The sequence below is a fragment of the Neolamprologus brichardi genome, chromosome 11 (genome assembly GCF_056152115.1).
Source record: "Neolamprologus brichardi isolate AB-2024 chromosome 11, ASM5615211v1, whole genome shotgun sequence".
In the NCBI taxonomy this organism is placed as follows: Eukaryota; Metazoa; Chordata; class Actinopteri; order Cichliformes; family Cichlidae; genus Neolamprologus; species Neolamprologus brichardi.
The window spans coordinates 22,703,553-22,718,267 of NC_142114.1; the positions used below are offsets into that span (position 1 = coordinate 22,703,553).

The 14,715-nt window shown below is 38.5% G+C and overlaps 2 protein-coding genes across 2 annotated transcripts; one reads left to right on the top strand and one right to left on the bottom strand.

Annotated features, from left to right (window-relative positions):
- Positions 1–2,545: 2,545 nt before the first annotated feature.
- LOC102779172 (NACHT, LRR and PYD domains-containing protein 3-like) lies at positions 2,546–8,319 on the bottom strand. The gene is made up of 8 exons (XM_087847811.1): positions 8,239–8,319; positions 7,718–8,062; positions 7,222–7,299; positions 6,779–6,829; positions 4,857–6,666; positions 4,500–4,586; positions 3,184–3,351; positions 2,546–3,024 (listed from the first exon to the last, which is right to left on the bottom strand). Exons 2-8 carry the CDS (start codon positions 8,043–8,045, stop codon positions 2,703–2,705), a joined length of 2,844 nt encoding a protein of 947 aa, XP_087703937.1. The 5' UTR covers positions 8,046–8,062; positions 8,239–8,319; the 3' UTR covers positions 2,546–2,702.
- A 1,100-nt stretch (positions 8,320–9,419) lies between these two features.
- On the top strand, positions 9,420–14,603 carry psg4 (pregnancy specific beta-1-glycoprotein 4). Its single transcript, XM_006791729.3, has 8 exons — positions 9,420–9,489; positions 10,220–10,621; positions 11,272–11,589; positions 11,671–11,934; positions 12,749–13,021; positions 13,302–13,404; positions 13,497–13,662; positions 13,841–14,603. Exons 1-8 carry the CDS (start codon positions 9,447–9,449, stop codon positions 13,994–13,996), a joined length of 1,725 nt encoding a protein of 574 aa, XP_006791792.2. The 5' UTR covers positions 9,420–9,446; the 3' UTR covers positions 13,997–14,603.
- The last annotated feature ends 112 nt before the right edge of the window (positions 14,604–14,715 follow it).

Below are 14,715 nucleotides of genomic sequence, written 5' to 3' on the forward strand. Positions count from 1 at the left end.
ATTTTACGTTATCCAAGCCAGAATCGATTTTAATCGATAAATCGATTATAAAAACCCACTCCTAGTAATAATGTTCACTATTTGGCTTTATTGTATTAATTGGCTGAAGGAATAAAGTAGATTAATGTTTCTATTTTCTAAACAAGAAACTGAAAGTTAAAAACAGTAACAGTGAGACTGATGTTGTGTAAATTTCATTAATAAATAATATGTACAATATAAATGTAACAAAAACAGCTGCATGGAGGTATAATACAAAAATATGAAAATACAAAAATCCGTGCTTCATCCTGTGAGAGGTGTGTTCACCTGTCACGTGCACAGATAAATTAAAATTTCTATCAACGCCTACAGAAATTGAATTTAATGTTTTTCATCTTTGGCAGTTACACAAGTTGACACTAGGTGGGAGTGTTTTCGGGGGTTAGTTTGTCCTGTCTCTGAGCAGGAGCGTTTTCATTGTTCTACAATGTCATGGCCATGTTTGTGGCTTTTTTTCCGGCTTCCATATAGTTATTATATTGTCAATGTTCACTGAAATACAAATATAGTCAGCCACAACTAAAATCCAAAGTCACAAATTAACTTTTGATGACAACAAAAGCCCAACAACCAACAGAGTGCTACTCAACAAGTTTTATTAAAAAGTTTGTTAAAAAAAAAAAAAACCTCAAAGCAGCAAAGACTTGAGCCCAAGGAAACACTGGGGTTTACAAGATTCAGTTCAAGTGGTTGTTCTGTCAGAAGAGGTGAAAGTGGTAAGCTGGAGCAGAGGTTAGTTTAAATAACTTAATCTTTTTTAGTAGTTACTTGATACTTTCCAGAGAAAAGCAACAATGTAGGATTAGACTGACAAGACGGCAGTGGAAGGTGGACAGGCAGGTATGTATTACACGCAAGTTTCCACAGTTTTCTTCTCAAGGAATGTGGCAGAGAGCGGTGGCTCAAGCTGGTCCTTGAAAACCCAGTTACTACTTATCAGATAGAAGGCAAGTGTGACAAATGCAAAGCGTGAACTTGGAAGCTACACCAATAGGCAGAGTCCAGAGCAACGGCCATAGATAGGGCAAAAAAATTAATAAATAAAAGGCCACAGAAGAACCCCAAATCAGCACCAAACCATGACAATCAAACCCTTCTCTGTCCAAAACTTCCTGCGTTTGCTATGTCAACAGTAGCTATAATGTTCCTCTGCATTACACTAACCACTAAAAGAAAGTCAAATAAAATACATCATGTACATGTCTATACTTATAGATACCTAGGAATATCTATTACTTACATAGTAATAGTAGTGGTAAAATAGTTAAATTTATGTCTTGCATATTTCCACAACCCTCTATCCATAATCACATACTGTGTATGCTACCATTGTATAGTGTATTATTACTTATTTTGTATTTGTTTGTATTTTATTTGTATTTTTGTATTTTTCTTCTGCTATCTGTACCTGAGCTGAGATAACGCACAAATTTCCGCACTGTGGGACCAATAAAGCCTTATCTTATCTTATCATATCTTATCTTGTCATTATTTGGTGCATGTTACTGCTATGTCAAGTGTAGCTGTGTGGCAGGCAGGATGAGGACCCAAATAAAGGACAGGATGAATGAAAAGAGGCAGCTTTATTGCTGTATACTTAGAAACACAAACTAAATAGAAAACTCAGAAACTAGAAACTAAGAACTGGAAACAACAAACAACCCCTTATCCTAACACTAGGTGGTAGTGTGTTCATATGCGAGATCTGAGCTGGAGACTTCTAATTGTTCAGCAGTGTCATGGATATGATTATGACTTGTTTACTGACTTCCATATATATAAGCTAAAAACTAGTCACAATTAAAATTCATTGCTGAATTAACTTTGACTGTTATGACAATTAGCTAATAGTAATATTGTGTGTTGACATGAATAGTCAGATTTTTTCGGTCCCTGGTGTTGTGTCTTTGACAACAAATTATGGAAAAATTGGAAGTTTTATTTGAAAACTAAGTTTTTTATTTGTATTTTAACAACAAAGAAAGTGAATGGATGGGCTACCTTGTAAACAATAATAGAAACATTTTCTTGTGCATTCTGCTTTCTTTCCATTCTCTTGTTGTTTTTTTTTAAATGAATACAATTTATTTCTCTTTAAGACGTAAAAAAAAAGATTTACAGAAACATTAAGTAAATTTGTCATTCGAGCTGAATTTTACTTAAAGCTCAGAGTTTCTGAGATGTTGAAGAATTTCTTCTCTCTTTGGTGTAAAACATGTGGACACTAGAGGGCAGCGTGTTAATTTATTAATTCCAACTGAGTTTGGAAAAGAACCGACTTCTAAATTATCACATTGACACTTAAAAACACTTAAAAATCATTGTAATTATGTGAATCTTGTAATATTAACTAATAATAGTATTAGTTGTATTTAGAGTCCAATTGACCATTCAAAAAAATGTGCAGGTACAGTGTTGTCAGTCATAAAAGGTTAATCACAAAGAACATACTAATCTATTAAAAATTCTCTCAGGTTCAATGACAATTTAAACATCTAAAGCATGTTATCAGGTTGAAATTGTTAATTCTCCAGATGATTAAGCAGTATTACAGGTAGTTTTAAGTTATTAACACACCTGTCTGGGTTTTTAGGATCTACTTTCACAACTTGAAGTCAGACCGTAAGATTTAATGGTTGAGATGGTTCATTTCCGTGTGATCATTTTCCTCTAATCACTTCTGTAGAATAGTTCAGTAGCTCCTCAATCTTTGTCTGAAGCTCTTTGGCTTTCTCTGCATTCGCCCCCTTTTCCATTGTCCCTGCCACCTGGAGCCCCTTCAGCACTGACTGCAGGGCATCCGCATTCTTGACGGAGTCCATCTGGTCTCTGTCAGTCCGGATCTCCTCCACCCAATCCAGGTATGCCTGAAGTAACCCAAGGTCATCCACAAAGTTTGCAATGATCCTGAGTTCCGGCCGACGTTTCTCCAGTTCCTTCAGTCTTCTCCTCCCAGTTGCTCCAATGTCATTTCCAACAATGCTGTACAATGAAGAAATCATTGGTTAACAGATTTTTGGACATGCCTTTTTACAACCCTCAGTTATTATCTAACATTAAAAAAAAGGGAACCAGATTAAAGATGGCAGTGCTATAACATGGAGTGCATTGGACACATGCAGATTTATTTTTTAACCTTACGTCAGTGTCTTCAGAGAAGTGTTTTTGCTGAGACAGTTGACAATGTTTTCTGTTCCTCTCTCTGTGATGCCGGTGATGTCCAGATAAAGTTCCTCCACAGTGTTGTTGTTCTCCAAAGCATTCCACAGCTCCAAACCCCCCTCAGGACCCAGGTTGTTGCCGCACATACTGTACACAGAAGCAGAAAACATATTCTGTGTGTGCTGCTTATATCAAAAAATGTCAAGGTTTTGAAAAGTCATGGGGAAAAGCATTTTTTGTGGCAATCAAAAACACATTCTCTACAAATCTCACACTACTCACCAGAAGTGTCATTATCCTATAATTGGAAAGCATCAGTTTAAGCAAAAAACTTGGATTAAATCAATTAAGTTTTAATTGGTTGCTTGCTTCCATTAATTCTCTGCTAGTTTTCTGAGTTCAGGACACATTAATTGATTAATCACACTATAACTAAATATATTAAATTGCATTACAAATTTCATGTATATGTAGGGTGTATGTGCAAAAGAGTTTGAGAAATAAAAGTCATTTTTAATTAGTTTGTCTTGGCCCCTGAGTTTTGCCTTTGAGTTACACCTTTAGTGTTTTGGATGCTTGGCCTTTAGTTTTTTCCACTTTTCAAATCTAATTTCGTTAAAGTCTCTGGAGTTTATTTGTGTCAGATTCTTTGTATTTTGATTTATTTCCCAAGCCTCCTCCAATATCCCTGTATATGTCTCTTGTCTGCGCATCTTTATTTAGTAGTCTTTATTAGCTGGATGGATGGGTTTAATTATGGGTTTAATTATTGTTCCTAGTTTTTAATTTATTTCTAGCTAAGTTTTAGTTCCTGATTTGTTTTTGGTTTTATTCGTATATCTTCCAGAGTTTTGAGTCTTTTTTAAAATCCTGTTTTACTTCATTAGATTCTCTCTCTTGTGTTTATCTCAGTGATGTTCAGCTATGTTTAGTTTCCCTCCTGTTTCTGTGTCCAACCATGCCCGTGTTTTCCTTCGCATCATACTTTGTCCCTGTGTTATTAGTTCATGGTGCAGTCACAGTTTTTTCTCCAGCGCTCTTCTTTTCTGTAAGGTTTGTGTTTAGGATATTATCACCTCTAATAAGGGCTTGTTTTTTGTTAACTTACTGTCCAGTCTGAATTTGCGTCCAGTCCTCCTGCATTTCACAACGCAGCTATGCAATATTTCTATGATAAATATGTTTTTGGACTACTTTCCATGTAAATGGCTAAAACATAACATTTAAGGCAGTCACACACTGTAGGTTCTAAAAAATAATTTTCACCTGAGTGTTGAATATTTTAAATGACTTACAAGAGCTTCTTCACTTGGCACTCATTTGATTTCAGAATGGCAGATTCTAAAATAGCTGCTTGCTTGTCCAGGCAGTTGTATCTCAAACTGAAAGAAAGAAACTTTTGGTTAACATTGTTTTTGGCCGTCTTACATGTAAGGGGGTTTGGGTCCATCCCAGCATGCATTAAACAGAAGGCAGGGTTCACATCCATCACAGAGCTAACACACATAGAGAGAAGCATGCAGACACGGGGGGAATATGCAAGCTCCCCACAGAATGGCATCAAACAGTTGGAAAGCTCAAACCCCAACTTATTTTTATTTTATTTTAACTGCAGTATATATTTTTAAGTGAATATAAAACGAGCTACTCACTAGAGAGATTCACATCGATGTAGAATTGGTCTCAGTCTGTTGAGTCCTCGGTTTCCGATGTTAGAGTAGCCCAAGTTGAGCTCTTGCAGCTTGTGTGGGGAAAACTGCAGCACGTAGTGTATCGCTGCACAGTCCACAACACTGAGCTTCATTTTAAACAGGTTGAGTTTTGTGATCTCTGGTGCTGCAAAGCTAGTGGCTTCCTTCATGTGGAACTCCATCAGACAGTGGAGAAGATTTAGGGCTACCTGGTTTTCCAGCTCCCTGGTTTTAAACTGATCTCGGAACCACAAACCGAGTCTGTTGGGGATGCTGTCCTCTTGCTTGATGGGAGAATGCACAAGACCTTCTAAATGACCTGACAACCGTGCTCGCAGCATTCCCATGAAGAAACGTGTGAACATTTGGAGACTTTCGAGTTTATCCATGCTAAGGTGTAAATTTTGAAGGGGTGCAGCAGTAGAGGACGATGGACGTACCCCGAAGCACCAAAAGTCAAGAGCTTGTATTATGTCGTCCTGGCTGGAGAGGTTGATTGCGCAGTACAAGGCAGCCAGATGTTCTTGAACAGTAAGGTGGAAGAAAGAAAACATCTCCACTGTCTCCTCTTTAATAGGCTGGAGGATATGACAGAGAAAGGTGCTCTGAACATCAGCAGGTGTGACACCGTAGTTCTCCAAATCTGCTTTATCAAACAATATCTTCTTTTGTAGAAGGTTTTCATAAGCCAGTTTCCCCAGTTTCATCAGTTGTTGTTTAGCTAGGCTAAGAACCTCTGATCTAGGTGTGCTTCTCTCTGTCCTCCCTTTTAGTCCATGGTGTTTGACTGCTGTAAACAAATAGCAGAAATAAACCTCGCTGACTGTTCTGGGTGGGCTTAACTCCAGAGACTTCGATTCACCTGCATTGTTAGTCTGTGAAGAGAAGAACTCAGCCATAGCGGTACAGATGATGTAGCAATAAAGAGGGATGAAGGAAAGCACAAATAGGTTGTCATTGTTCACAATGTAATCATACACCTTTTGAGCAACTTCACTGTCTTTGTAAAACTTGGTGGTGTACTCCTTCACCTGGTCCTCCTCAAAGCCCAGCACCACACAACATCTCTGGAAGAAACGCTTGGGAGCTTCTGTAGATGGCCTTGTTGTAACTATGACTGATGCTTCTGGAAGAAGGCTTCCTTTTATCAAAGCCACCATCAGCTCTGACACCAGAACGTTTGATTTTACATCAATGTTTTTGTCTGGACTATTCCAGTTCAGAGGGAATTTAAACTCATCTAAACCATCTAAGATGAAAAGCAATGACCTTGGTGTGGTGAGCAGGCCAGGTAGAGCCTCCTTCAGGTATCGGAACCGTTGTTCAAGAAGCTCCAGTAAACTCAGTGGTTTATCAACTAGATTGAGCTCTCTGAAGCGTAGGTCAAAAATGCAGGTGAATTCACGCATGTTCTTCCCAATTGCCCACTCGTAGACCAATCTCTGTACTGCCACACTCTTTCCTATACCTGCAATACCCTTCACTTTCACCCTTTTAGGGGCTCGTCCCAATGCTTCTTGGGGGCTCAACAGATGACCGGGCCGGATACGCTGGCAGGCCTGGTGGACATAGATGCGAGCACGTCTGCCCGCCAAGGCAAAGTACTCATGTTGGCTACTGTCAACTAAGTCATTGTCTTCCGTCACAAAAAGGTCAGTGTAGCGGATCTCGATGTGAGAAGCTGAGTTTGAAGCCTCCCTGTTTCCCTCTGAGTAACATTTTAACTGCTCTGTGCGTTTCAGTAAGGTTGTTTTATGGGCAGAAATTGAAACTGGAATAGAAGATAAAGATATTTTTTTAAAAACTAAATTACATTATTCTGCAGTGTTTTATAAGATAAAGATTGTGGCTTCTTGAATTCAGTTGACCTGTTTTCATCCTACCTCGGATGCTGGCCAACTTTAGACTTCTGCAAGATTTTGGCTCTTCCTTAGCTGCAATATGAAAGTCAGATCTCCTTACTTGATTGCAAGCACAGGAATCAAATCACGAAAAATTGCATTTGCCTAATGTCAGTTTACATTTTAAATTGACTGATTATGTCCATTTCCAGCTCTATATACATTTTTTATTGACTCAAGTAGAGAAGTTTGTGTGATTAACAGTTCCAAATAACCCTTTTTTACAGTATAGCGGTAAATCAAGGCATACATTCATATCCATACACATATTCCATATACAGCAAAAAATGAAACCAGGAATTATAAATTAAAAAACAGGACAACATTTATTGCTTATCTCTATAAAGAAAACATACCAGAAATAACGTACACTACTATATAATTCATATGTAAAAAATTTTTTTGATGAAACAATGAATTCATACCATTAACGTCAGTGGTGAGGGTGAATCCTTTGCTCTTCGCTTTAAACAGTTTAGCAATGGGGCTTTTGGACTTCTTGTCTGTTGAAATCATAGAATAATTTATAGTTATTTTATATGTATTTGTTTAAAACGTCAGATTCACAGGTGACTCTGCTGACTGAGCATTTTCATATCCCTGAGTCTCATCATCAGGGAACTATGAATACCTGATCCAGATATCCAAATCACTGACACATTTTAACTCATGATAGTTGAGCTCAATGTCCATTATCTCTTAAAACTCTCACCAAAGTAAAAAAATAAATAAAAATCCTGGCAAGGCATCAAAGCTGATTGTACCCTGCATCTAATCTTCTTTCATGTCTGTCCTCAATAGGTTGTAAAAGTTGTCTTCTATTAACAGCCCCTCACAATCAGCTCAAGGTTGCAAAGAAGATTAACTTCAGTTACACCTGTTTATGTAAAAACCAACAGCAGCACATTAAAGCAGCCTCACCTTCAACTTTCACAGATGTAGGTGCTGATTTAGTGACTGCATCGTTCCTGCAGTGTCTCTCGACCCAGACCTGCAGATCTCTGCAGTAGTAATCCTGCACTTCCCTCAACACCTGCAGGAACTTTTGGCTGCTCTCCTCTGTGGCACACACTGTCTCCAGTGCCTTTGCCACAGCATTGGAAGGCGACCTCTCCAGCAAAGACAGGTAGCAGGCAGACGAAAGCACCTCGGCATCCCGCAGCCAACGCAGCAAGGGTGCTGGATGGTCACATGTCCACTTCAGCAATAAGTCTCTCTGAGAACGGAGCAGCTGCTGAGCTGAGCTCATAACTTCTTACAATAGTGCTGACCCCCAAAGCAAAAAAATAATCAAAGCTTTAAATGAATAGTTACTGCATTCAGTAGTATAAGAGAAGACCCAAACTTTGATGTTTCAGTTCTCACACATATACCAAACTGCATTTATGCACATGAACAACAATAAGGATTTCTGTACAAACGGTACCATTCTCAACACATACCTTATCCGTGCACTGTAGTATCTTTACATTAAGCTGTGGTTTTAAGCCACATCTGGTGTTGCCATTGCAGTCTTGAGTTTTGGCACGAAGGCAGTTTGCAGTTTGTTCTAAGGAGCAGGGAGGTGCAAGCAGCAATTCAAACAAGCTTTAAAAGGGTCCAGAGTTCAAGCAGTTAAAGCCTTTGTACCTGACTCTGATTACTTGGTTTTGTTTGAGCCTGAAGAAAAATTTATCTCAAGGTGATAATGGCAATAACTGCAACAAAGTGGAAACAAATTTAAAATAAGTTATAAAAGTTGTTCCACATGTAGTCTGTGTTGAATATCTCCTCTGTCACTACACACTGCATGGAAATGAAATTGCTCATATTAATATATTCAGTCAGATCATTTTAAAAGGTGTTAAATAAAGTGCCCTAAAATTATTTATGCCAAATTCAGTTTACAAAATATGTCTCAATGTACGATAATAGAGAAAACAATTCTTATTTAATCTAAGCAGCTTGGAAAGAAAAGCGTCTGGACTTCTTTAAGACGCTTTCCTTTCCAAGTTCCTTAGACTACGATGACCTGGATGACTGAGAACCTTCACAGACAATTCTTATTTAAATGCTTCAACTTCATAAAGTTTCAATATTACACTTTTTCCCTTCATCCGTGGTGACCTACTTACACACATGCAGACATTTGCTGTCAACAGCATAGCAAATATGTCACTAAAAAGTTAATATTCAAACCCCTCTTTTTTCCACACTTTTTTTTTCACTATTGTGGTTTGGCTGGTCCGTATAGATACAGGGAATGAGAAATGTATCAGATTTGAGTTGCTAGTCCCTTTGAGGAACTGGGCAACAGCATGAGAGTGACTCACTCACTGTCATGTGCTGTCTCATAGCTGCTTGCTGAGGTCTTTCTTTCCTTTGCAAAAAGAACTTCAGCACTTTAATGATTTTTGGATCATTTATAAGCTTTATATATTCTAAAGTTATAACCCCATGATTTATTTGTTTTATAATTACACTATGAGCGACAAAGATGAGTGAAGGTAAAATAAACAAATATAATAAACATTCATTTGATAATGGACGTTTGAGGGGGGCATCACAGGAAGTCATAGTACCAGTTGCATAATGAAACAATCAAGCTTCCCCCCTCTTTGCTCCTTTGTTCATCCTTCCCTGTCTGAGCCATCAGAGCAGGGCTGCAGACATGCAGGCAGACATCGTCTTCCTTGTGTGTCCCCTGATTTTTGGTAAGTAATTAAACAAATTATTGATCATTTTAAATTCACTTTAAACTTTCTTGAAAAAAAAAAAAGAAATTCCAAAAAATTAACATAGTTGCTTTTTGGCTGCGTTTGGGGGACGTTTGCTATGTGGTGTAATTTAATGAATCCCTGTGCTCCACTGGCTTCTCCTAAATGATCAATATAAGAGGTTTATTTTAAGTACTTTTCTTTTGTCTTTTGAATGCTTTCTGCAAAATATTTTGTGCTGATGAAAATTAAATATTAACAAATCATATTGTATTTCTGTAATAAAATGCTCTACATTTTTATAACTTAAAATAAATATTTTTCATTACAAAAACATAGACATGTTTTGCAGTCTGAATAGTAGATTTAACTATTAACAGAGTTAAAACTCCAGCTGCTCTCTTCCTCTTTCTAAATATACAACTGTTGCAAAACAGTGTGGTATTTGTAAGATTTCCAGATAGCACAAACCTCTTGTCATATAAAGTTTAGTTTTTAAGATGACCTTTCTACACAGTCTCAAGAAATGAATGCTGTTACAGCTTTTACAGCTTCTTTTTTAAATATATGAAATATATTATTAGGTGTGTCCTTGAGACATTCTCTTATGCTTTTTAGTTGTCATAATAAAACTGTGAAATATCACTATTGTGTCTCAATTATGTAAAGTTCAATCTACTGTCAAATAATGCTGGATAAATGATTTTCTGTGCTTTCTTTACAACAGCAACATTGTGGAGGGGGGTGCAGGCTGTCTCTCCTGTACCCTCAGTCCCTGACCGTGTCCAGGCTCTGGTGGGCACCTGTGTGGTTATTCCCTGCTCCTTTACACCTCCAGCCCCTCATCCTATTAGGGGAAGGAAGCAGTGGGTGGATGTGCGGCTAAGGTTCAGAGGTGGTGGCCCTTTTTTTCCTCTTCAGAGCACCGCTTTTAACAGCCAGGACAAAGGCCAAGTGAGCAGGGATTTCCAAGGCAGAGCATCCCTCTTTGGCGAAATCGCAAATGGTGACTGCTCAGTGAAAATCGAAAGGATCAGGGAGGATGACCCCCAGGTGTTTGAAATTTCTCTGAAGACAGTGGGCGACTCACTCTGGGGGAAGCCAAGGAGCTTCAATCTGGACCGTATTTGTGAGTGAGGAAAACAATGCATGTCCTCTTTTCTACTTTTTAAAACACTTTGATTGTTTTTCACATGATAAATATTGCATAGAAGAATTATTAGTATAATCAGACAATAGAGAATCCCCCACATGGAAAGTTATATATAAAAAAAAATAATAAGCTGCATGAAGTGCATATGTGGCTTAAGCAGATTAACTATTAAATAAACTTTAAAATGTTTCCCGTGAAAACATATTTTCGTAAATCTAAAATAAATTTACAGGAAGAGCATTAAGCATTTCTTTTTATCTTTACATTTATAAATAAAAATTCACATTTTCTTTATAGAGCGCCAATTCACAACTATAGTCACTCAACGCACTTTATATTGTAAGGTAAAAGCCCCTAACAATCACACAGCGCCATCTTAGCAAGAACTCCATGAGATTGGGAAGGAAAAACTTGAATCAATATCAACTACAGGAAAAACACATAAGAAGAAATATGGGATTATTAATTAAACAGTCTTGTTTCTATCACATATGAGTAGATTTGGTCAGTAGTTCTAGCACTAATGGTTGTTGTAAGAGAATTTGTCTTTTTGCTTGTATGATTTTTATGTTTTTAATACACTAAAGTGTTAAAACCATAATGATGGAGATTTTCCTTCTTGGCAGACACCCCTGAAGCTCCTGTCATCAGCGGCATCATGTCAGCCACAGAAGGACAACTGGTCACCCTGAACTGCTCTGTCAACTACCACTGCCCCTCCCGACTGCCTGATCTGCAGTGGAGGTGGGAGCGAGGAGCCCAGAAGAATATAACTGAACCTGGGGAAGTACAGACACTCTACCCAGATCCCCACAGGAAAATTTTACTGGCCTCTTTGACCTTTACTGTAACACACCAGGTGAAGCCCAGGTGTCAGGTCATCTTCCCAGGCCCTAAAACTTCAAACCTCAAACTATCCACTTTGAAGGACCTACATGTGACGTGTAAGTATAGATTTGACACGTGTATTTGTGTTCCTGGCTCAGTAAGCTAAAACCTTTCTTTTTCCCTTTTAATGCTCTTAGTTCCTCCAAAAGATGTGAAGATTCAAGTCCAGACGCTGACAGTGAAGGAGGGGGGCAATGCACTGCTCATGTGCTCATGTAAAGCTGACCCTCCAGCAACAGAGTACCACTGGTCCTATAGTCAACATGGGCGCACTGTGCACCTCAACCAGCGAACACACACAGTCCGGCTGTACAACGTGACTCGAGATATGAGGGTCCGGTGCGTAGCTCAGAACCTGATTGGCCGAGGAGAATCGCGACCCACAACTCTTAATATACAATGTAATTCTACCGCTTCTTGGTCCTCTCTGCATCCCATATATACGTGTTGTTAGGTTGCACCCAACTAACCAAACCATAGGATTTGATTTAACCAGGCATTTATTTGGCATCAAATTAACAAGGTTCAACAAGTATAAAAATGAGCTTGATAAAAACAGATGAGGGGGATAATAAAAGGAAAATAAAACAACTACAGCTGCATAATTCAAATCCAACTGACAAGTAAAAACTGAAATCTGAACTTTGAACTCTCCCAGGAGAAGAAGCAAGCAAGTTTCAGTCATGTAAGTAGGTTGGTCCATGACTGAAACACAAAAATAAAGGGAAAGACAATAAGCTTTTGTTGTGTGAAGATAGAGCAAACTGTAGATAGACTGCAGAGCAGCTATTGAGAGAAACAAAAAAACAGATGATTATAAATTAACCAGGATGGATTAGAAAATAAAGGGCAAAAAACCTGTTTATCACCCAGTACACTGTTATGTGTACTGGGTGATAAACAGGACAATTAAATCCCAATGAGTTTGTCTTACACAGAGTTAAATGCGGAGCGTCTGCATGCATCTATTTGATTTCACTGACCAAACAGTCTGCAAGGCCTGTAAAGACACTAATCACAGCCAATAAATAGTGAATGAACTGTTGTTTTTACATACGTCAACTAGGCTAGAAGGCAACTCATTTTCTGTAAATTTCTCATCCAACCCATTCAAAGAATTATAAAATTGCCTTTCAATCCTTAGACCCTGTGTTTTGTGTAGATATATCCTCATAAATATTATTGAGAACCTAATGACAGTATTATCTCTTCCAGATAAGCCGGCCATCATCCAGCTTTCCTCTACCTGTACTGTAGAGGAATCAGAGGTGGTGTGCCAGTGTTCGGTCGACTCCAACCCCAAACCTGCAATCACCTGGAGTGTTAATGGGTCTGTTCCACCTCAAGATTACAACGAGTCTGTAACATCAGAGCCCAGTGTGCTAACGGCTACTCTGAGAGGGCAAATGGAAAAACCTCAGATGGTGATTTGCTTTGCTTTCAACGCTCTGGGAAACGACTCGCTGGTCTTGCTGCAGGAAGAAGAAGGTGTGTTCAAAGCACTGCTTTTTCATACTAAGAAAGACAACAGCCCTGCCTCTTGTTTATTCACTCTGATGTCTTGCTTGTGCTGAAACTTCTGTGCAGCATGCCTGCAGCTTAAAAACACAAGTAGAAGAAAAGAAGCTGCAAAGAAAACCAAATAATTTTCTTGAGCTATGATTGGAAAATCTGATTTTTCTTATTTGCACTGAAGTTTGAAGTTGATATAATCCAGTGATGAGACACTATATGCTGATCCACTGCTGCTCTTGTGGTCCACATACAGAGATAGCATTTTTCCTGTGGTTGGTTTTACCTGCAGTCACTGCTGTCCTGGTCATATTCCTCCTGGCCCTTCTTGTCTACTGCTGCAAAAAGAGAGCTAGAAAGTATGTACAGAAACATTTCCTGTTAAAAGTTTGCTTGGATTGTGTCACGCCTAATTATCAAGTCTATCGAATACCTGTTCTCCTTCTCTCAGGCACATTCTAAGAAGACATCCCACCATGTATCCTGGAGGATTGGAAATTTATCAGGACAGGATGCCTCTATATATAAACTGCACAGAAGTAACTCATGTTTACACCAATGGCAGCTACCAGCTTGTGTACCAGAACTGCACGCCTCTTTTTGTCCGCACTAAGCAGGTATTTGATAACCTTGATCTTTCAGTGCACAGTTTTTCCAGAGGAAATAGCAATCAATACTTGTATATATGTCATTTGCATTTGATAACATTGCACTCTGATCTGTGGTTGGTCTATCTTTCTTCTGGTTTCTAAACTTATTCCAGTGAAAACAGCTGCTCTCCCTTTTTTTTTTTAGATCCGTCCAATGGGCAGGAGAGGTGGGGAGAGACGAAGACCTGGACCAAGTGGAAGAATTAACCAAGAAGCTGGTCAGGAAGTCAGAGGCGTAAGAGAGGTGCAGGGTACAGCTGTGGAAGATGCAGAGACGGGCATCTACCTGGAAATTCTCTGATCACAAAGCTAAATTACAGTCACATTGTACATTGGATTAATACTGTTCTCAGGATATTGCATACATTGTAAATCAATACTTGTATATATGTCATTTGCATTTGATAACATTGCACTCTGATCTGTGGTTGGTCTATCTTTCTTCTGGTTTCTAAACTGAACAATTTCTGCCATCGAGTGACAGAGATGTGCTTTGCTCTTCAAAAAAAAAGAGCAAAGGGAGATGAAAAGGTTTGATGAAAGAGTTTTCATCATTTTATCTGTGAAGCCCGTGAGGAAAAAAAGAAAACAGACCCTCAAATCTGATGTAGTCTGACCAGACCACTCAGTTGCATTTCTAAAAGCAGCTGGAGCACAACAGTGATCCTCAGGAAGCTTTAAAAGTTTCTCTGGAAGGACAAAGAGCTGCTCCAGCTGATGTAATGAATTTATAACATTCATTACATCAGCAGTGACTCTGTTGTGTTAAGCATACCTGGAAGTTTTTGTTTTTCTTGTCTTAGAACTTTAATGACTTCTTTATGGCTATTGTTTAACTAATTTCCCTTAGTGTTCATCAGCTTCATCAGCTTGAGTGTATACACACACACACACACACACACACACACACAGAGTTCAACAGTAAACAACAAAAAAGAATAATGCAGAGAATCCTTCCTTTCATGCTCATCTATTCGAAAAGTCAAATTTATTTACATGTTTGAATATGAACTTTTTTTA